Raw genomic sequence first — 23,232 nt, 5'->3', positions numbered from 1 at the left:
CAGTGGGAGATTAATATTGGCCTTTGGGCTTGTGTGCCAGTCCTGAGTGTGCCATCTCTCTCAAATAGTGGGCCATAGAAAGCCTATTTATTTTTTTTTATTTGGTTTATAAATTCTCCCTGAAAAAAAAAAAAAAAAAATCAGTGGGAGATTAATTTTGACCTTTCTGCTTGTGTGCCAGTCCTGAGTGTGCCAACCCTCTCTCTCAAATAGTGGGCCATAGAAAGCCTATTTTTTTTTTTTATTTGGTTTCTAAATTCTCCCTGAAAAAATAAAAATAAAAAATCAGTGGGAGATTAATATTGGCCTTTCTGTTTGTGTGCCACTCCTGACTCCTGAGTGTGCCATCTCTCTCTCTCTCTCAAATAGTGGGCCATAGAAAGCCTATTTTTTTTTTATTTGGTTTCTAAATTCTCCCTGAAAAAAAAAAAAAAAAATCAGTGGGAGATTAATATTGGCCTTTCTGCTTGTGTGCCACTCCTGAGTGTGCCATCTCTCTCTCTCAAATAGTGGGCCATAGAAAGCCTATTTTTTTTAATTTGGTTTCTAAATTCTCCCTGAAAAAATAAAAAAAAAATTCAGTGGGAGATTACTATTGGCCTTTCTGCTTGTGTGCCAGTCCTGAGTGTGCCATCTCTCTCTCAAATAGTGGGCCATAGAAAGCCTATTTATTTATTTTTATTTGGTTTCTAAATTCTCCCTGAAAAAAACTTAAAAAAATCAGTGGGAGATTTATATTGGCCTTTCTGCTTGTGTGCCACTCCTGACTCCTGAGTGTGCCATCTCTCTCTCTCAAATAGTGGGCCATAGAAAGCCTATTTCTTTTATTTGGTTTCTAAATTATCCCTGAAAAAATTAAAAAAAAATCAGTGGGAGATTAATATTGGCCTTTCTGCTTGTGTGCCAGTCCTGACTCCTGAGTGTGCCATCTCTCTCTCAAATAGTGGGCCATAGAAAGCCTATTTATTTTTTTTTATTTGGTTTCTAAATTCTACCTGAAAAGATAAAAAAAAAATTCAGTGGGAGATTAATATTGGCCTTTCTGCTTGTGTGCTAGTCCTGAGTGTGCCATCTCTCTCTCAAATAGTGGGCCATAGAAAGCCTATTTATTTTTTTTTATTTGGTTTCTAAATTCTACCTGAAAAAATAAAAAAAAATCAGTCGGAGATTAATATTGGCCTTTCTGCTTGTGTGCCACTCCTGACTCCTGAGTGTGCCATCTCTCTCTCAAATAGTGGGCCAAAGAAAGCCTATTTATTTATTTTTTATTTGGTTTCTAAATTCTCCCTGAAAAAATCAAAAAACAATCAGTCGGAGATTAATATTGGCCTTTCTGCTTGTGTGCCACTCCTGACTCCTGAGTGTGCCATCTCTCTCTCAAATAGTGGGCCATAGAAAGCCTATTTATTTTTTTTTATTTGGTTTCTAAATTCTCCCTGAAAAAATTAAAAAAAAAATTCAGTGGGAGATTAATATTGGCCTTTCTGCTTGTGTGCCAGTCCTGAGTGTGCCATCTCTCTCTCTCAAATAGTGGGCCATAGAAAGCCTATTTTTTTTTATTTGGTTTCTAAATTCTCCCTGAAAAAAATAAAAAAAAATCAGTGGGAGATTTATATTGGCCTTTCTGCTTGTGTGCCACTCCTGACTCCTGAGTGTGCCATCTCTCTCTCAAATAGTGGGCCATAGAAAGCCTTTTTTTTTTTTTATTTGGTTTCTAAATTCTCCCTGAAAAAAAAAAAATCAGTGGGAGATTTATATTGGCCTTTCTGCTTGTGTGCCAGTCCTGAGTGTGCCATCTCTCTCTCTCAAATAGTGGGCCATAAAAACCTATTAATTTTTTTTTAATTTGGTTTCTAAATTCTCCGGAAAAAAACAAACAGTGGGAGATTAATATTGACATTTGTGCTTGAGTGACAGTCCTGCGTGTGTGGCATCTCTCTCATTTGGTGCCACAGAAAACAGAGTGTGTAACATTGTGCCTGATTTTCCTTGCGGTCTCACCCACCTGTAAAGGGATATCTAAATCATACAGAAGTTATAGCTCACCGTGCAAGTTGTTTAACAGCAACAAATACCGTTACTTTGGTTACGTTTTTAAAACAATGAGGAAGTCTGGTGGAAGAGGTCGTGGCCGTGGGCGTTCATTGCCAGCTGGTAATGATGGTAGTGGAGCATCATGTGGTCGTGGGAAAAAAAATATAGCACCTAAGTCTGGAACTGTGGAGCCAGGTTCGTTGTCTGGCTACACAAGGCCTCGAACGCTCCCTTTTCTGGGAGTAGGAAAACCACTTTTAAAGCCAGAGCAGCAAGAGCAAGTTTTGGCTTACCTTGCTGACTCAGCCTCTAGCTCTTTTGCCTCCTCTTCTGAAACTGGTAAATGTAAAAGCAGCGCGTCGTTAGTGGATGTTCACGGTCAGGGACAAGTCGCTTCCTTGTCCTCTTCAGCAAAAACAACAACAACAGAGAAGGATGCGTCAGGAGACACAACGGGTTACTCCATGGAGCTCTTTACACATACCGTCCCTGGCTTAGAAAGTGAAACAGTTAACAGGCCATGCCCATTACTAGTTGAATCGGACATGGAGTGCACTGATGCACAGCCACAGCCAGACTACTATGCTGTTCCTTTGACTCAGACCACAACATTGCCCTCGCAGGGTACTGATCCAGAATCAGACCCTGATGAGACTATGGTGCCCCGTCACGAACGCTATACCACCGACTTACACGGTGACACAGACGAAATTGCACACGAGATAGGAGAGGAGGTTATAGATGACCCAGTTGTTGACCCCGATTGGCAGCCATTGGGGGAACAGGGTGCAGGCGGCAGTAGTTCTGAAACGGAGGAGGAGGGGCCGCAGCAGGCATCAACATCGCAACAGGTTCCATCTGCCGGGCCCGTGTCTGGCACAAAACGCGTGGCAAAGCCAAAACCTGTTGGAGGACAGCGTGGCCATCCGGTTAAAGCTCAGTCTGCAATGCCTGAAAAGGGATCCGATGCTAGAAAGAGTGCAGTCTGGCATTTTTTTAAACTACATCCAATTGATCAGCGCAAAGTCATCTGTCAAAAATGTTCAACTACCTTAAGCAGAGGTCAGAATCTGAAAAGTCTCAATACAAGTTGCATGCATAGACATTTAACCACCATGCATTTTCAAGCATGGACTAACTACCAAACGTCCCTTAAGGTTGTAGCACCCTCGGCCAATGAAGCTAGTCAGCAACGCTACATCCCTTCCGTCACTGTAAGGCCACCATTTTCCGCACCACCTGCAGTATCTGTGCAGGTTTCTTTGCCAGGCCAAAGCAGTCAGGGTCAGGGAATCACCAGTTTCGTAGTAGGAAACACTGCATCTAGGGCACCGGCGGAAACAATACCGTCTCCAACCGTCTCTCAGTCTGCCATGTCCACCGGCACACCCGCTAGTTCCACGATCTCCAGCTCTCCAGTCCAGCTCACCCTACATGAGACTCTCGTTAGAAAAAGGAAGTACTTATCCTCGCATCCGCGTACACAGGGTTTCAACGCCCACATAGCTAGACTAATCTCGTTAGAGATGAAGCCCTACCGGTTAGTTGAAAGCGAAGCTTTCAAAGCCCTGATGGACTACGCTGAACCACGCTACGAGCTACCCAGTCGACACTTCTTTTCGAGAAAAGCCATCCCAGTCCTCCACCAGCATGTTAAAGAGCGCATCGTCCATGCACTCAGGCAATCTGTGAGTACAAAGGTGCACCTGACAACAGATGCATGGACCAGTAGGCATGGCCAGGGACGTTACGTGTCCATCACGGCACACTGGGTGAATGTGGTGGATGCAGGGTCCACAGGGGACATCAATTTTGGGACAGTTCTGCCTAGCCCATGGTCTAGGAAACAGTTGGCTGTAGCCGTTCGCACCCGCTCCTCCTCCTCCTCGTCCTCCTGCAGAAGCGAGAGCTCGTCCACAGACCGCAGTCGCCCAACCACTCCATCCGCGGCTGCCACTGTTGCACACCAGTTGTCCCATTATGGGGCAGCTACTGGCAAGCGTCAGCAGGCTGTATTGGCTATGAAGTGTTTGGGCGACAACAGACACACCGCGGAAGTTCTGTCCGAGTTCTTGCAGAAAGAAACGCAGTCGTGGCTGGGCACTGTAGATCTTGAGGCAGGCAAGGTAGTGAGTGATAACGGAAGGAATTTCATGGCTGACATCTCCCTTTCCAAACTGAAACACATTCCTTGCCTGGCTCACACCTTAAACCTGGTGGTGCAGTGCTTCCTGAAAAGTTATCCGGGGTTCTCCGACCTGCTCCTCAAAGTGCGCGGACTTTGCTCACATTTCCGCCGTACGCCCGTACACTCCAGCCGTATGCAGACCTATCAGCGGTCTTTGAACCTTCCCCAGCATTGCCTAATCATAGACGTTGCAACAAGGTGGAACTCAACACTGCACATGCTTCAGAGACTGTGCGAACAGAGGCGGGCTGTTATATTTTTGTGGGAGGATACACATACACGGGCAGGCAGTAGGATGGCAGACATGGAGTTGTCAGGTGTGCAGTGGTCGAAGATACAAGACATGTGTCAAGTCCTTCAGTGTTTTGAGGAATGCACACGGCTGGTTAGTGCAGACAACGCCATAATAAGCATGAGCATCCCCCTAATGCGTCTGCTGATGCAAAGTTTGACGCACATAAAGGATCAGGCGTCTGCAGCAGAGGAAGAGGAAAGCCTTGATGACAGTCAGCCATTGTCTGGTCAGGGCAGTGTACAGGACGAGGTAGCGGGCGAAGAGGAGGAGGAGGACGAGGAGGATGATGGGGATGAGTATATTTTTAATGAGGAAGCTTTTCCAGGGCTACTGGAAATTGGTGGCGTGGCAAGGCCGGGTTCTGTTTTTTTGAGGGACACAAGTGACGTAGATTTGCCTGAAACTGCCCCTCAACCAAGCACAACCGCAGATTTGACCACTGGAACTTTGGCCCACATGGCGGATTATGCCTTACGTATCCTCAAAAGTGACACACGCATTACTAAAATGATGAACGATGACGATTACTGGTTGGCCTGCCTCCTTGATCCTCGCTATAAAGGCAAATTGCAAAATATTATGCCACATGAGAACTTGGAACTAATATTAGCAACCAAACAATCAACTCTTGTTGACCGTTTGCTTCAGGCATTCCCAGCACACAGCGCCCGTGATCGTTCTCACACGATCTGCAGGGGGCAGCAGACCAGAGGTGTTAGAGGTGCAGAAATCAGAAGTGGCGTTGGACAGAGGGGTTTTCTGACAAGGTTGTGGAGTGATTTTGCTATGACCGCAGACAGGACAGGTACTGCTGCAATCAATTCAAATTGACAGGAGACAACATTTGTCCAGTATGGTTACTAACTATTTTTCAGCCCTTATCGATGTTCTCCCTCAACCATCATTCCCATTTGATTACTGGGCATCCAAATTAGACACCTGGCCAGAATTGGCAGAATATGCATTGCAGGAGCTTGCTTGCCCGGCAACTCGTGTCCTATCAGAAAGAGTATTCAGTGCTGCAGGTTCAATATTAACCGAAAAAAGGACTCGTCTGGCTACCCAAAATGTTGATGATCTAACCTTCATTAAAATGAACCACAACTGGATTTCGAATTCTTTTGCCCCACCTAGCCCGGCCGACACCTAGCTTTCCTATGAAAAGCTCTTGCCTGTGGACTACTGTGAATGACTTTTCATATGTCGTAATTTGCAGCTGCTGATTGTCCAGCATACGACATGTTTACACCTCCCTAAATGGCCAAACTCCCCACACGGGGCCGTGGTATCGCCACTTGGCGCAAGCACCCGTGAGAGTGCTGTTTGTCTGAAGAGGTGGGTGTGCCCGCTTTTGGTCGACAGCACTGCCACTGGGTCCCTCATAGTACAATAAAGTGTCTCTGGCGGTGGTGGTGCGCACCCAACGTCAGACACACTGTTGTAACATGAGGGGCCCTGGGCCTGTACCGCCGGCCACAAGAGAGTTCACCCACCACCAGGTCAAACATTGCTCTACCACTTGCACAATTATCTCTCACACTTCCACCAATGTTTAGTCTATGCGCTGACATCCTTACATTCCTGCCACTGACAATACCATTGTGTTGACATGTATGATGGTACTTAACATAGTCAGGGGCAGTGTCCTATATTTACCCAAGTAAATACTTTGCGCCAAATTACTAGGTCTGAAACTACGCAGAGAAGCCCACCCCTGTACCTAATGATTGCACCCTTTAGTGTTTTCGTTTTGTTGTAATGCGAGACATTAACATGTATTTATTGTTTTGGACTACTAACTGGCAGACACTCATTACAATCGGCCTCCGCTGACAACACCAATGCTGCCTGTGTACCCCTGCAAGAGAATTCCAAGTATCTACAGCCCAATTTTATTATGTTAGGCCTTCGAAGCCTGTCTGCTGTCCCTCCTTCCACTAGTCCTCCACTGACCAGACCACTGCTGCCCGTGTACCACTGGTACCAATTATAAAGTGCCTACAGCCCAATTTTTTTATGTTAGGCCTTCGAAGCCTGTCTGCGGTCCCTCCTTCCACTAGTCCTCCACTGACCAGACCACTGCTGCCCGTGTACCCCTGGTACTAATTATAAAGTGCCTACAGCCCAATTTTTTTATGTTAGGCCTTCGAAGCCTGTCTGCGGTCCCTCCTTCCACTAGTCCTCCACTGACCAGACCACTGCTGCCCGTGTACCCCTGGAAACAATTTTAAAGTGCCTACAGCCCAATTTTATTATGTTAGGCCTTCGAAGCCTGTCTGCGGTCCCTCCTTCCACTAGTCCTCCACTGACCAGACCACTGCTGCCCGTGTACCCCTGGAACAGAGCTGAAAGTGCATGGAGCCTACTTTTTTTCTTTGTTTTATATTTATAAAGCCCAGATGAACTACTCTGTACCACGGTTCAAGCTACCCAGTCGACACTTCTTTTGCGAGAAAAGCCATCCCAGCCCTCCACCGGCATGAAAAAGTCTGCATTGTCATAGCACTCAGGCAATCAAACAGTAGAAAGGTGCACCTGACAAGAGACGCATGGACCAGTAGGCATGTCCACAAAAAGTTACATGTCCATTACGGCGCACTGGGTTAATGTGTTGGATGCATGGTCCACAGGGGACAGCCTACAAAGTCTGTCTGCAGTCCCTAATTCAAATTGTCCTCCGCTGACCACACCATTGCTGCCCGTGTACCCCTGGAACCAATTATAAAGTGCCTACAGCCAAATTTTGTTAGGTTAGGCCTACTACGCCTGTTTGTGGTCCCTCCTTCCAATACTCCTCCACTGACCACACCACTGCTGCCCGTGTACCCCTGGAACCTATTTTTAATTGCATAGAGCATCCTTTTTTTAATAGTAGGCGTACAAAGTCTGTCTGCGGTCCATAATTGAAACAGTCCTCCACTGACCAGACCAATGCTGCCTGTGTACCCCTGTTACCTTTTTTAAACTGCATTGAGCCACATTTTTGGTTTATGGCCTACTACCTGTGTCTGTCTGCGCCACTCAATACAGCTGTCCTCCTTTGAAAAAAGCTGAGCGTCAATAGTCTGGTTTTCAGCCTCTAGGAATTTGAAAACTGCATTGGGGCTACTACTTCGGTAGGGCCTACTAACGGTGTCTGCCGCTCCAAGGTGTTCCCCAGGTTTCCTCGCCATTGCTTCAATCTTCTGACTCTCGTTTAGTAGTTGTTGAAAACTACACTGCATTAGGCCTACAAATTGGGTATGGGGTGTAGAGACGGTGTGTTCCACTCCAAGGTGTTCCCCAGGTTTCCTCGCCATTGCTTCAATCTTCTGACTCTTCTTAAGTAGTTGTTGAAAACTACACTGCATTAGGCCTACAAATTGGGTATGGGGTGTAGAGACGGTGTGTTCCACTCCAAGGTGTTCCCCAGGTTTCCTCGCCATTGCTTCAATCTTCTGACTCTTCTTAAGTAGTTGTTGAAAACTACACTGCATTAGGCCTACAAATCGGGTATGGGGTGTAGAGACGGTGTGTTCCACTCCAAGGTGTTCCCCAGGTTTCCTCGCCATTGCTTCAATCTTCTGACTCTTCTTAAGTAGTTGTTGAAAACTACACTGCATTAGGCCTACAAATTGGGTATGGGGTGTAGAGACGGTGTGTTCCACTCCAAGGTGTTCCCCAGGTTTCCTTGCCATTGCTTCGATCTTCTGACTCTCGTTTAGTAGTTGTTGAAAACAACACTGCATTAGGCCTACTAGTTGGGTTGGGGCCTTCTATATGTGTCTGCCGCTCCTTGTTGTTCTCCTACAGTAAACAAAGCTGTGCCGCCGGTTTACTACTGTTGCCAATTTTGAACTGCATTTCGAATACTTACTGATTTGGGCCTACTCTCTGTGTCAGCCTCTCATTCCAGTTGTCCTCCACTGAACAAAGCAATGCCCCCTGGTTAGTCTTGTTACCAATTTTGAACTGCATTTAGGCCACTTTATTCTTTGGGCCCATATCTGTTTCCCCCTCATCCTGCCCATTGCCCAGCCAGTGATAGATGAGTCTGCTGGTACATTGACCCATAATGCAACATTCCCCGTGCACGCTACACTGCAAGATTGTGACCCTGCTGCAAGTCAGGTCCCCCTTCCCGCATACCATACCACCTTACACGGGGACAAAGAGGAAGGTGCAGATGAAGGTGCAGGTTCCTTCATCAGGTGGGGGGAGGAATACTCGTTGGCGACGTCACTGGCACAGGGCCTCTCATAGTACGCAAAAGTGTTGCTGCCGGTGGGAGGCGCCCCCGCCGTGCAAACACACCGCTGTACTTTGAGGGGCCCTGTGCCAGTGCCAATGCCAACGAGTGGGCCCCCCCTGCTTGCTCTGGATCACAACACTTGCAAAGTTGAAATACTTACCTCTCCCTGCTCCACTGCTGTGACGTGGTCCAGATGTCCTGGGCCCACTAATTACTTGAACCAGCCCTACCCCCCACAACTTTAGCCAAATGACCCCCCATTTCAAATGCCTTACAATTATTATAAGCTAAATTACGATTGACAAGCTTCAGTAGCAAGAATGGATGTTTTTGCCAATACAATGGGCTCTGTACATGTTTTCCTGGCCTCTACTCACTGCCGACTATGCTCGTGTTTCGGTCGATCCCCGACTTTTCGCGATAATCGGCCGATTCCACTCGACTCGACTTTTGAGATAGTCGGGTTTCGCGAAACCCGGCTCGACTCTAAAAAGGTCAAGGTCGCTCAACTCTACCCACCATGCTTAAGGGGTACTAGCTGCAGAGTCTTCCCTTTTTCACTGGATCCTGCATAAAAAAACGGTCCGTCGGGCAGAGAAAACGTTCAGAGGAACGTTTTTTCTGCACGTTGGAAAATTGGTCAGCGACGCATCCTGCGCTGCTATGCTGCATCAATAGTAACAAGAGATAATGTTAAAAATAATTTAAAAAATAAAAAATCGCAATATTCTCACCTACCGACATCCCGCGCAGCGTCACCAATGCTCCCGGCAGCAAGCGTTCCTAGTAATACATTGCGACTTCTCGCGAGATTTCGCAGTGTAATACTAGGAACGCTAGCTACCAGGAGCATCGCTGCGCGGGAACGCCGGTAGGTGAGAACACTGTGATATTTTTATTTTTTTTAACCTGGTTTGTGTTAGGTATGCGTTTTCGCAGCGGAAAAACGCTGCGAAGACGCATACACAACAGGTGCACATAGGCTCGACGGGACCGTCAGAAAGAGGCCCAGTGCACACATTTTCCACAATCTGCACAGGATCCGTTATTTCAACGTCTTGATGGATCCTATGCAGATTTTGAAGATGGAAGTGTGAAAGAAGCCTTAGTTTCCATCTAGTTAAGCACCCTTATCGGCAGCAGATAATTTTGTGTAAAACCTAGAACAAATATATTCTATAAGCACAGAAAGATTTTATTATTTAGACATGTGCCACATACACACAATAGATACGACACATACACACCAGTCACACGCTAGACACAGGATACATACATGTGACACACACACCAGTCACACGCTAACCACATGACACACTCACGCACCATACATACACCAGTCACACACTAGACACAGGATTAGAGATGAGCGGACCCCTAGATGTTCGGGTCCGGCCGAACAGTTAAAAATGAGTTCAGGTTCGGGTACCAGAACAGTACCTGGACTCTATTCATTTGAATGGGGGGCCAATACATCCAGTGTTTACCACTCTGTCAGATGCAAGACAGAGCGGCAAACACTGCTTCTGATCGGCGATAAAATCATTACCGCCAGTCAGACAGCTTATGTTCACACGCTGTCAAATGATGCGAGCCCATAGCTGTGATCGGAGGTATAAAGTTTACCTCCGGTCACTGGCGTTGGCTAACCTCATCGAGGTTATGGCAAATCACTGAGGCTGTGTTCTCAGCCAGGCCCCTGAACTGCGGCAGCCCCCTCATCGTCCCTCCTTCTCCAGACAGCCCCCTCATTATCCCTCCTCCACACAGCCTCCTCATCATACCTCTTTCTCCAGACAGCCCCCTCATCATCCCTCCTTCTCCACACAGCCCCCTCATCATCCCTCCTTCTCCACAGCCTCCTTATCATCCCTCATTCTGCACACAGCCCCTCATCATCTCTCCTCCACACAGCCCCCTCATCATCCCTCCTTCTCCACACAGCCCCCTCATCATCCCTCCTTCTCCACACAGCCCCCTCATCATCCCTCTTTCTCCACACAGCCCCCTCATCATCCCTCTTTCTCCACACAGCCCCCTCATCATCCCTCTTTCTCCACACAGCATCCTCATCATCTCTCCTTCTCCACACAGCCCCCTCATCATCCCTCCTCCACACAGCCCCCTCATTATCCCTCTTTCTCCACACAGCCCCTTTCAAGTTACATAAAATAAATTCATTTTCTGACCACTCACACTGAATCCTGGGTCTTTATTCCTATCTGTGCAAGGGTCCATTGTGCAGACCCTCATTCCTCTCCTCACACAGTTCCACAGTGCAGCCACCTCGGTCCTCTAGTAGTCACAGGGCTCCAGCAGCCTCAGTCAGCACAGCGCTGCTTCCTGTTATCAGGTCACTGGTCTGATGGAAGCCCCGCCCCTTCCAGTGACATCATGCCCTACAAAAATCAACTCCGTTCTAGTTGCTGTGTGCAGTGTCTCACAGCCTGTGGCTCTGTGCTGTGCGTGGCGCTGTGCGGGTTATTTTATACCCGGTTCTTGCCGCCTGCACTGATCAGTAACATGTGATGTGAGGTGAGAGGTTTATATCACCTGCTGCTGCTTCTATTGATCTCATGAGCACTGCGCAGCTGAGAGAGCGGCGCCAAGACATCAGTAGAAGCCGCAGCAGGTGATGAGAAAGCTCTTACCTCACATCACGTTACTGAGCAGTGCAGGCGGCCGGAACCAGGTATGGAATAGCACTCACTGCTGGGTGCATGCAGTCATAATGCGCTAAAATGCAGGACAGAGCAGGAGTCTGGTGAGGGGGAGGGCCCTCTGGGGGGGTGGGCCCACCGGAGGATTCTCCGATCTCCCGGTGGGCCAGTCCGACCCTGCCAGAGCACCACAAAGCCACACCCACAGTCCCGCCCCAGAGCACGAGAATCTCATTAACTGAAAACTACAAACACAGATTAAACAACAGCCACAAGACAGATTTCATCACCAGGTGTAGGATATTGAGTTCCCGCCTCTGCACAGGGGTAATCTCGAACCATCTCCGCTGCAATCTCCCATTCTTCTCCAGCCACAGTGGAGCCTGCTCAGCGGAGACGTCGGTCCCAGCATCTAGCTCAGGCTGATACTGGACAACTGGTTACTACTGCCCTTCCAGGCTCTGTCCTTGTAGCCAGCAATGTTCAGCAGCGAGCAGGTCTTTCTGAGACAGAGTCCTGCTTTTCCCATACTTAGCATGCCCATGGGACGACTGCCCATTCGAGGTCGGGGGTCACATGCTCAGGTCCTGTTGCGCCTCCTAGTGGTCCATCTGGAAGGTCTTTGTAGCACTGCCGATATAAAAGGTTCGCATGGCCACTCGGCCTTGCGCTTGTGTACACAGTTCTCTTTAAATGTGTAATATTTCTTCTTGAAACTCATCTTCCGATAGTTTAGATTGTGAAGTCACCGAGCCCGGTGCTCTAATTACTCCAGAGAGGTTTCACCACTAGCTGCTCATTTATTACTGATGGAGACTGTTCAGTTTGAGCATTTCAGTAGATGTTATTGTCTATAGTCAGTTTTTGATTACAGTAGTGTCCAGAATCCTGATTTATCCTCTTCCCGCAGCCAGGTTTGTGTTCTTAATCAGGCCCCATTTTTACAATCTGACGTGTGTCACTTTATGTGGTGATAACTTTGGAATTATTCACAAAGGATAATAAAAAACAAATGGATCTTACAAATTATTTTCCATCTTCTCATAATACCCTACATACGATTGTACACTACTCTCTGGGCACACGGCAGTGTTCAGAAGGGAAGGAGCCATTTAGCTGTTTGACTGCAGATCTAGCTGGAATAGTTTGCAGACACAATGTATTGTGAACACTGTTCGTGGTCAAATGGCAGCTCAAAAGATCTCCACCATGAACATGCTTGGCACTATCTTCTCTGCTTTCCATATCCCAAGGATTGCCTTGCTTAGTGCCCTTTAACACCATTACATGGATCTGGACTTACACGGGGACCCCTAGGCTTGGACCATGGTGTTACCTGCTATTCTGTGGTATTAGATGGCAAGAAGAATAGTCAGGTAGCTGGGTCAGAACTAGAAGGACAGAATACAGAATCAGAAGACACAAGAGTAGTCAGTAAACGGGCTACGGTCGCAACAGGAAACAAATACACAAGCCACAAGCTGAGCACAGAGGACTGAACCAGAGGAGAACAACGCTGTTTCTGGCAGATTCCGGCCATGTGCTTTGAGCTTTAGTAGGGTGTGGTACTTTCCAATTGGCCGAAGTAGGAAGCAGATAACTCCAGCTGGACAGCAGGAACAGATCCCAGATGAGATTGGACACACCATATACAGAAGCCCTAATATGACTAAATGACAGAAAACCAGAACAGTCAAAATCTCCAAAAGTGATTCCATTTTATAAATTAATTCACCGAGGGTTATAATCTATACATATGTGGTCAAAATTGTTGGTACCCCTCGTTTAATGACTGAAAAACCCACAATGGTGACAGAAATAACTTAAATCTGACAAAAGTAAAAATAAATTAAAAATCTATGAAAATGAACAATGGAAAGTCAGACATTGCTTTTTTAACTATTCTTCCACAGAATTTAAAAAAAATAAAACTCATGAAATATGACTGGACAGAAATGATGGTTCCCCTGAAACTAATGTGACAAAAGGGACATGTTAAATCTCAGTGTGTCCACTAACTAGCATCACAGGTGTCTACAATCTTGGAATCAGTGAGTGGCCTGTATATAGGGCTACAGATACTCACTGTGCTGTGTGCTGACATGATGTGTATCACTCTCAACAAGGACCAGAGGAAGCGAAGGAAACAATGAAAACCCTATATTAAGGGTCACCAATCTAACCCAAGAAGAGGTGCGAAACCGGCTAAATAAGATTAAAATAGATAAATCTCCGGGTCCGGATGGCATACACCCACGAGTACTAAGAGAACTAAGTAATGTAATAGATAAACCATTATTTCTTATTTTCAGGGACTCTATAGCAACGGGGTCTGTTCCGCAGGACTGGCGCATAGCAAATGTGGTGCCAATATTCAAAAAGGGCTCTAAAAGTGAACCTGGAAATTATAGGCCAGTAAGTCTAACCTCTATTGTTGGTAAAATATTTCAAGGGTTTCTGAGGGATGTTATTCTGGATTATCTCAATGAGAATAACTGTTTAACTCCATATCAGCATGGGTTTATGAGAAATCGCTCCTGTCAAACCAATCTAATCAGTTTTTATGAAGAGGTAAGCTATAGGCTGGACCACGGTGAGTCATTGGACGTGGTATATCTCGATTTTTTCCAAAGTGTTTGATACCGTGCTGCACAAGAGGTTGGTACACAAAATGTGAATGCTTGGTCTGGGGGAAAATGTGTGTAAATGGGTTAGTAACTGGCTTAGTGATAGAAAGCAGAGGGTGGTTATAAATGGTATAGTCTCTAACTGGGTCGCTGTGACCAGTGGGGTACCTGTTCTCTTCAACATATTCATTAATGATCTGGTATAAGGTTTACACAGTAAAATATCAATATTTGCAGATGATACAAAACTATGTAAAGCTGTTAATACAAGAGAAGATAGTATTCTGCTACAGATGGATCTGGATAAGTTGGAAACTTGGGCTGAAAGGTGGCAGATGAGGTTTAACAATGATAAATGTAAGGTTATACACATGGGAAGAAGGAATCAATATCACCATTACACACTGAACGGGAAACCACTGGGTAAATCTGACAGGGAGAAGGACTTGGGGATCCTAGTTAATGATAAACTTACCTGGAGCAGCCAGTGCCAGGCAGCAGCTGCCAAGGCAAACAGGATCATGGGGTGCATTAAAAGAGGTCTGGATACACATGATGAGAGCATTGTACTGCCTCTGTACAAATCCCTAGTTAGACCGCACATGGAGTTCTGTGTCCAGTTTTGGGCACCAGTGCTCAGGAAGGAAATAATGGAACTAGAGAGAGTACAAAGGAGGGCAACAAAATTAATAAAGGGGATGGGAGAACTACAATACCCAGATAGATTAGCGAAATTAGGATTATTTAGTCTAGAAAAAAGACGACTGAGGGGTGATCTAATAACCATGTATAAGTATATAAGGGGACAATACAAATATCTCGCTGAGGATCTGTTTATACCAAGGAAGGTGACGGGCACAAGGGGGCATTCTTTGCGTCTGGAGGAGAGAAGGTTTTTCCACCAACATAGAAGAGGATTCTTTACTGTTAGGGCGGTGAGAATCTGGAATTGCTTGCCTGAGGAGGTGGTGATGGCGAACTCAGTCGAGGGGTTCAAGAGAGGCCTGGATGTCTTCCTGGAGCAGAACAATATTGTATCATACAATTATTAGGTTCTGTAGAAGGACGTAGATCTGGGGATTTATTATGATGGAATATAGGCTGAACTGGATGGACAAATGTCTTTTTTTGGCCTTACTAACTATGTTACTATGTTAGTTGTCTCAGGAGATTAGAAAGAAAGTGATAGACAAACATGTTAAAGGTCAAAGTTATAAGACCATCTCCAAGCAGCTTGATGTGCCTGTGACTACAGTTGCATATATTATTCAGAAATGTAAGATCCATGGGACTGTAGCCAACCTCCCTGGACGTGGCCGCAGGAGGAAAATTGATGACAAATCAAAGAGATGGATCATATGAATGGTAACAAAAGAGCCAGAAAAACTTCTAAACAGATTAAAGGTGAACTTCAAGCTGAAGGAAAATCAGTGTCAGATCGCACCATCCGTCGTTGTATGAGCCAAAGTGGACTTCATGGGAGACGACCAAGGAGGACACCATTGTTGAAAAAAAATCATAAAAAAGCCAGACTGGAATTTGCCAAACTGCATGTTGACAAGCCACAAAGCTTCTGGGAGAATGTCCTATGGACAGATGAGACAAAAATGGAACTTTTTGGCAAGGCACATCAGCTCTATGTTCACAGACAGAAAAATGAAGCATATCAAGAAAAGAACACTATCCCTACTGTGAAACATGAAGGAGACTCTGTTATGTTCTGGGGCTGCTTTGCTGCATCTGTCACAGCGTGTCTAGAATCTGTGCAGGGTACAATGAAATCTCAAGACTAGAGAGAAATGTGCTGGCCAGTGTCAGAAAGTTTGGTCTCAGTCGCAGATCTTGGGTCTTGCAACAGGATAATGACCCAAAACACACAGCTAAAAACACCCAAGAATGGCTAAGAGGAAAACATTGGACTATTCTGAAGTGGCCTTCTATGAGCCCTGACCTAGATCCTATTGAGGATCTTTGGAAAGAGCTGAAACATGCCGTCTGGAAAAGGCAACCTTCAAACACGAGACAACTGGAGCAGTTTGCTCTTGAGGAGTGGCCAAAAATACCTGTCGAGAAGTGCAGAAGCCTCATTTACAGTTACAGGAATCGTTTGATTGCAGTGATTGCCTCAAAATGTTGTGCAGCAAAATATTAACCCTTTCGTGCCAGAGCCTGTTTTTCCCTTTTTGACCGGACCAATTTTTTAAATTCTGACCAGTCTCACTTTGAGGTCATAACTTTAAAACACTTCAACGAATCCTGGGGATTCTGATATTATTTTCTTGTGACATATTGTACTTTATCATAGTGGTAAAATTTATCTGATATGACTTGCGTTTGTTTGTTAAAAAAAATGGAAATTTGGCGAAAATCTTTGAAAATTTTGCAATTTTCTAAATTTTTATTTTTATGCCCTTAAATCAGAGAGTCATATCACACAAAATAGTTAATAAATAACATTTCCCACATGTCTACTTTACATCAGCACAATTTTGAAAACAACATTTTTTGGGGTAGGAAAATATAAGGCTTAAAACTTGATCAGCGATTTCGCATTTTTACAACAAAATTTACAAAACCTTATTTTTAGGGACCACATAATATTTGAAGTGAATTTGGGGGTCAATATGACAGAAAATACCCAATAGTGACACCATTCTAAAACCTGCACCCCTTAAGGTGCTCAAAACCACATTCAAGAAGTTTATTAACCCTTCAGGTGCTTCACAGGAATGATTGGAATGTGGAAGGAAAAAATAAACCTATACTTTTCTTTCACAAAAATGTTCCTTTTCTTTGCTTTCACAAGGGTAACAGGAGAAAATGGACTACACATTTTGTTTTGCAATTTCTCCTGAGCATGCCGATACCCCATATGTGGGTCAAATCTACTGTTTGGACGCACAGCAGGGCTTAGAAGGGAAGGCGTGACCATTTTGACTTTTTGAATGTAAAATATGTTGGAATAATTAGCGTTTGCCATGTCGCATTTGGAGAGCCCCTGATGTGACTAAACAGTGGAAACACCCCACAACTTACACCATTTTGGAGACTAGACCCCTTCGGGAACTTATCCAGATGTGCATTGAGCACCATGATCCCAGAGGTGTTTCACAGAAGTTTATAATGTAGAGTCGTGTAAATAAAAAAAACATTTTTCACAAATATTTTTAGCTTCATATTTTGCATTTTCATAAGGGTGACAGGAGAAATTGCTCCTTGCATTTTGTTGTGCAAGTTCTCCTGAGCACGCCGATACCCCATATGTTGGGGTAGACCACTGTTTGGGTGCATGGCAGAGCTCGAAAGGGAAGGAGCGCCATATTGGAGAGCAGATTTTTCTGGAATTGTTTGTGGGTGACATGTCACATTGTCAGAGCCCCTGAGGTGCCAGAACAGCATAAGCCCCCAAAAGTGACTGCATTTTACAAAATACTTCCCTGAATGAAGTCTTCTAGTGGTGCAGTGAGCATACTGACACCACAGCTGTTCCATAGAAAATTACACCATTGGGCAGTGAAGAAAAAATAATTACATTTTTACCACTAAGATGTTGTTTTAACCCCAGATTTTACATTGGAAAATAGGTAGATAGGTAAATGGTCACTACACCTATAGATGAATTCGCAGAGGGGTGTCATTTCCAATTCCCAGAGGGGTGTCATTTCCAAAATGGGGTCACTTTAGGGGGGATTCTGCTGTCATGGCACTTTTACATAGTTATTAAGGTTGCAGGAAGACTATAAGTTCATCTAGTTCAACCCACAGCCTAACCTAACATGCCTTTGGAGAGCCACTAAGTGCATGAACAACAGAATCCCCCTGAAATGGCCCCATTTTGGAAATGACACCCCTCTGGGAATTCATCTATGGATATAGTGACCATTTTCACTACATGGATAATTTCCAGAAACACGTAGTGGATGTTTTAGAGCAAAAATTGTCATTGTAGTGCCCAATATATTGTGCCCAGCTTGTGTCTCTGGAGACATCCCCCCACCTACCACCGGAAATTGTTAAGTCAGCTCTACTCAGATGTGTCTGTCACTAAATAAACCAAATGCTTGAATGTCAAAACAGTTTAAAAACGTGGTTCTGTGTGGAAGATTATAAATCAGTCATGGAGGCATAAGGCCGGCAATGATGGGCATTGTGGGCAATAATAGCGGGTATCATGCCTCAATCCTCTCTTGGAACATACACGACATCTTCTCTGGGGGTTATTTCCTGTTTCAGTTGCTGGAATGAGTGCAATAAAATGTCGCTCAGTGAGTCTTCTGACATCTTCAGATTATAAAGGATTGGCGGGGACAACATTTTCAAAAACAAGAATTTCAATGACCTTTTCCTGATAATCAAGGAAAGTATCTGCATTTCCAACTTTTTTGTATGTCAAAAAAGAATTACATGAGGCCACCTGAAACAAACAAATGACTAAATTTTTATACCAGGTGTATGATTTTATTGATACCTGGTATGGCTGTAGAACCTCATCTGCAAGGTCCACACCCCCCATGTATTTGTTGTAGTCAATGGCAGACACAGGTTTTGGAGTAGTGGATCCCTGTTGGTCTGCAGTGGCCCTTGTGGAATCTGTGTGGATCGAGCTCAGGATAAAAATATCTTTATCCTTATACTTACGTGCAAGCAGCTCTCCATTACGTAAAGCCCTTGACTGCCCCTTTCCGAACTTTTCATTGACCAATGATTGTGGAAACCCCTGACCATTTTTGTGAATGGTCCCACAAGCCCCCATGTTATGTTCTAACAGACTTTTAAATAGGGGTATGCTGGTGTAGTAGTTGTCAACATACAGATTGTAGCCTTTTTGTAAAAATGGAGTTATCAGCTCCCAAACAGTTTTCCAGATGTCCCAGATAAGTAGGGCATCCTGGTGGGTTTAGTTGGCTATCTTTCCCCTCATAGATGTGAAAAGCTGATGTGTATCCAGTTGAACTCTTGCACATTTTATAGAGCTTTATTCCGAACCTTGCCCTCTCAGATATTTGTTTGTAGGACAACATGCTCTAGCAAGCTAATAGAAAATTCTGTCGTGACATGACTGACATGACCAAATTATTGGCGAGACAATTGATAAAAGCCTAATTCTCTAACTAACTTTAGAATAAACCCAAACCCTAACTTTATCCTAAGAGTAACCCTAACTTTAGCCTAACTATAGCACTAACTCTAACCTGCCTTCTCTGTTTTTTTTTTACTTTATACCAAGATCGCTAACTGACACAGCTGTTGCCAGCAGCACTTGTAAGGCTATGTGCACACGTTCAGGGTTTTTTGCGGGTTTTTTTGCGTTTTTTCGCGTTATAAACGCTATAAAAACTCATTAAAAACGCATACGTTATGCATTCTATCATTTCCGGGGGAAAAAACGCATCGCGGTAAAAAAATGAGCATGTTCATTATTTTTGCGGATTTTCTGCGTTTTTCCTGCAATTCTATGCATTTGGGAAAAAACGCACAAAAAACGCACCAAAAACGTGTCAAAAACGCATGAAAATCGCTGTAAAAATGCATGCAGATTTCTGGCAGAAATGTCTGGTTTTTGTCAGGAAAATTTCTGCAAGAAATCCTGACGTGTGCACATACCCTAACACTATTTCTCCTCTAATCTCATACTGATAGGAGATCTGAGGAGAAACAGCATTTTTCTGAGGCAGATCGCCCGGGAAAGTTCGTTGCTACAACCAACATTCCTAGTGATTTGTCTCATTGGCTGGTGTGACGCTGAAGTCATCAGGACCTGAACCAATCAGGTCTCGATGAGGTCGGGGGTCAAAGTAATCGTTGTGCACCGGAATCCCCTCGGTTAAGTTAAGGGTACCATAATTTCTGTCCAAGCCTATTTCATGAGTTTTATATTTTTTCAAGTCTGTGGAAGCATGGTTGAAAAGTTATGTCTGACTTTCATTTGTTCATTTTCATAGATTTTTTTATTTATTAGTTTTGTCAGATTCAAGTTATTTCTATGACCATTGTGGGTGTTTCTGTCATTAAACGAGGGAAACCAACAATTTTGACCACGTATGTAGGAGGAGTGAATATTTTGATTCCACAGCCACTTTCCAGAAATTAACAAGCAGTGGATGTTGGAGAGTGAAAATTACACATTTGCCATTTAATTACCCAGCACATAGTGCCGAGATTGTGCTCCAGGAGACACACACTGCAAATTAACTGGATTCTTCTCAGTATAATATTGCTAAATACAGGGATCCTAAATGTTGTTTGAGCACACTTCAAGACTCAGAAGTGAGAGCGGATTTTGCTGGATTGGTTTATAGAAACTTTGTTGCTTTTCAACACCCTTTGAGCCACTAATAGTGTGGGAACATCTGTTTTCCATTGACAGATGATGGACCTGAGTGGGGACTTGTTTTTTGTGAGATGAGAATTAGTATTATTTTCACCTGCATAACATTGATTGGTTTCTTTTTATTCAATATTTGGGAGGCAGAATGAACAAACAGTTGAACACCACGCACTACTGGTTCATCCAAGAAGGTTTTATATTAGACTGAACTGTTATTGTCTTGGTAAATAATTAGTTTTTTTTACATAGCTTGCCATTTTTATGGACGGTTTAAGTAGAACTGTTCAAAAATATAAAAGGATATTTTATTAAAAAAAAGTTTTTTTTATCTTAGCAGATGACTGTACCAGGAGATCAGAGGGACAGCTGACATCTTCAATTTTTAAATCTGATGATCTTGAGATCCTTCAAGATACAACTGAAGTGAATGCCAATACTCCAGATATATCATCATCCATTCACAGCAAAGATCTGTCATCTGATCCTATGAAACAGGTCCCATCTTCTGATTCATTACTGACTACTAAGGAAAATCAAAGTCAGAAAAGAGGCATTAAAAAACAAACTGCTCCTAAAGCAAAGAAGTCATTTTCCTGTTCAGAATGTGGGAAATGTTTTACATGGAAATCACATTTGGTTAATCACCATAGAACTCACACAGGGGAGAAGCCTTTTTCCTGTTCAGAATGTGGGAAATGTTTTGCACGTAAATCACATTTTGATAATCACCATAGAACTCACACAGGGGAGAAGCCTTTTTCATGTTCAGAATGTGGGAAATGTTTTGCACGTAAATCACATTTTGTTATCCACCAGAGAACTCACACAGGGGAAAAGCCTTTTTCATGTTCAGAATGTGGGAAAAGTTTTGCACGTAAATCACATTTTGTTACTCACCAGGGAAATCACAGAGGGGAGAAGCCTTTTTCATGTTCAGAATGTGGGAAATGTTTTAACCAGAAATCAGATCTTGTTATTCACCAGAGAACTCACTCAGGGGAAAAGCCTTTCTCATGTTCAGAATGTGGGAAATGTTTTGCACGTAAATCACATTTTGTTTCTCATCAGAGAAATCACACAGGGGAGAAGAAGCCTTTTTCATGTTCAGAATGTGGGAAATGTTTTAATCAGAAATCGGATCTCGTTATTCACCAGAGAACTCACACAGGTGAGAAGCCCTTTTCATGTTCAGAATGTGGGAAATGTTTTAGTAATAAATCAAATTGTGTTAAGCACCAAAGGACTCACTCAGGGAAGAAGCCTTTTTCCTGTTCAGAATGTGGGAAATGTTTTGCACGTAAATCACATTTTGTTACTCATCAGAGCAGTCACACAGGGGAGAAGCCTTTTTCCTGTTCAGAATGTGGGAAATGTTTTGCACGTAAATCACATTTTGTTACTCACCAGAGAACTCACACAGGGGAGAAGCCTTTTTCTTGTTCAGAATGAGGGAAATGTTTTAACTGGAAATCGGTTCTTTATAGGCACCAAAGAACCCACACAGGGAAGACCTGAATCTTGATCGCTGTTAAATATGCTTATTTCGCACATTTATTTAATCAGGACTCTTTACCAGATGCTCTGCACTTAAAGAAAAATGTCATGATATTTTCATAAAAATGTAGCGGTTTATTGGATTTTCCACAGAAAAACCACATTGCAGCAAAAAATAAAATAGGTGAAATAGTTACGAACAGATTGTCCATTTGGTCCTCATCTTTACTGAGATGGTAGAAAGCATCTATATTCTGTTCCCGTGGCCGGTGGCTGCAAATATAGCTCTGTGAGATGCTGAATCTCTTCACCCTACTTACAATTGGCGACGTTCGCAGATAGCTTAACTCAGCTGTCGGCACACATGTTATGAAGAATCCAGAAGAGACATTGATTTCTTTAAGAATTATTGTTGAATACATAAACAGCAGCAGCATGTAAAAAAGACTTTCTTTGAGACATGCTGAAAGCACATGTGCCTCTAATGAAGCCAAGATGGAGACTGAGACACAGGGAGAAGAAGAAGGAAGTGACATGACACCCAGCAGAGGGAGACAGGGAGACAGAAGTGACAAACTTGATGAAAAGGGAGGATTTCAGCTATGCAAAACACAGGAACACATAGCAATAATAAACAATATGAGAACTGCAATACAGCATGTAAAATGTACAGGACAGTCTGTAAAATGTCTCATTAATAGGACATAACACTCCACATCTGAAATCTTTAGATTTCATAATTTTTATGATGTCCTCTGGGGATGTCATTGTAGACCTGAAAAAAGGAAAACAAGCATGCAAGTAACAACAACAACAGTTGTAGTCCAATTGACATGGTCCAATTTTCAGTTGGAGGCATGAAGTCCTCAACAGCGGAATAGTCCGAGTCCAAACGTAAACCCATCTTCAGATTGGGGAAGCCGCAACGTGCAAACACTTCCACCAACCCAAACAATCCACTGGAGAAAGTTAAATGTTCGAATGTTCCAACACAACTGGAAGAATATAGGGCGTAGGCTCCCTGCCATGAGCTGTGTCCATAGACAATGACTTTCATGTGATGTCCTCCTTTGGTAAAAGTAACAGAAGCTCAGTGACTGGACGGAAGAAAATGCGAACCAAAAAACACATGGGCTACTTGCACAGTGAACAAGTCTGTAGAAACCTGTTCACACCACCAAGAAACTTGAATACACAAAAAGAGCACAGCGAGGTCAAAAATACTCTGTTGTAAAGAAGTCACAGTAAATGAGCAAGTGCTAGTCAAAAAATGGAAAAAATACAGGGTATTTAGTTAATGTTTTTTTGCAAAAAAATGTATATTAAGCTGCTCTACCAATCGCCAAGGTATACCCATAATAGAGCAGTCCTATCT

The 23,232-nt window shown here is 44.0% G+C and overlaps 1 protein-coding gene across 1 annotated transcript in view; it reads left to right on the top strand.

Moving 5' to 3' along the window:
- LOC138667359 (oocyte zinc finger protein XlCOF22-like) overlaps nt 1–22,057 on the top strand; it is a 50,843-nt gene extending 28,786 nt beyond the window's left edge. Inside the window, exon 7 of the mRNA XM_069755586.1 lies at nt 20,698–22,057. Within this exon, the coding sequence (XP_069611687.1) occupies nt 20,698–21,812 (1,115 nt within the window). The 3' untranslated portion in view covers nt 21,813–22,057. The remainder of the gene's footprint in view (nt 1–20,697) is intronic.
- The last annotated feature ends 1,175 nt before the right edge of the window (nt 22,058–23,232 follow it).

Source organism: Ranitomeya imitator, chromosome 2, assembly GCF_032444005.1.
Source record: "Ranitomeya imitator isolate aRanImi1 chromosome 2, aRanImi1.pri, whole genome shotgun sequence".
In the NCBI taxonomy this organism is placed as follows: Eukaryota; Metazoa; Chordata; class Amphibia; order Anura; family Dendrobatidae; genus Ranitomeya; species Ranitomeya imitator.
This window is presented reverse-complemented; position numbering and strand designations above follow the sequence as displayed.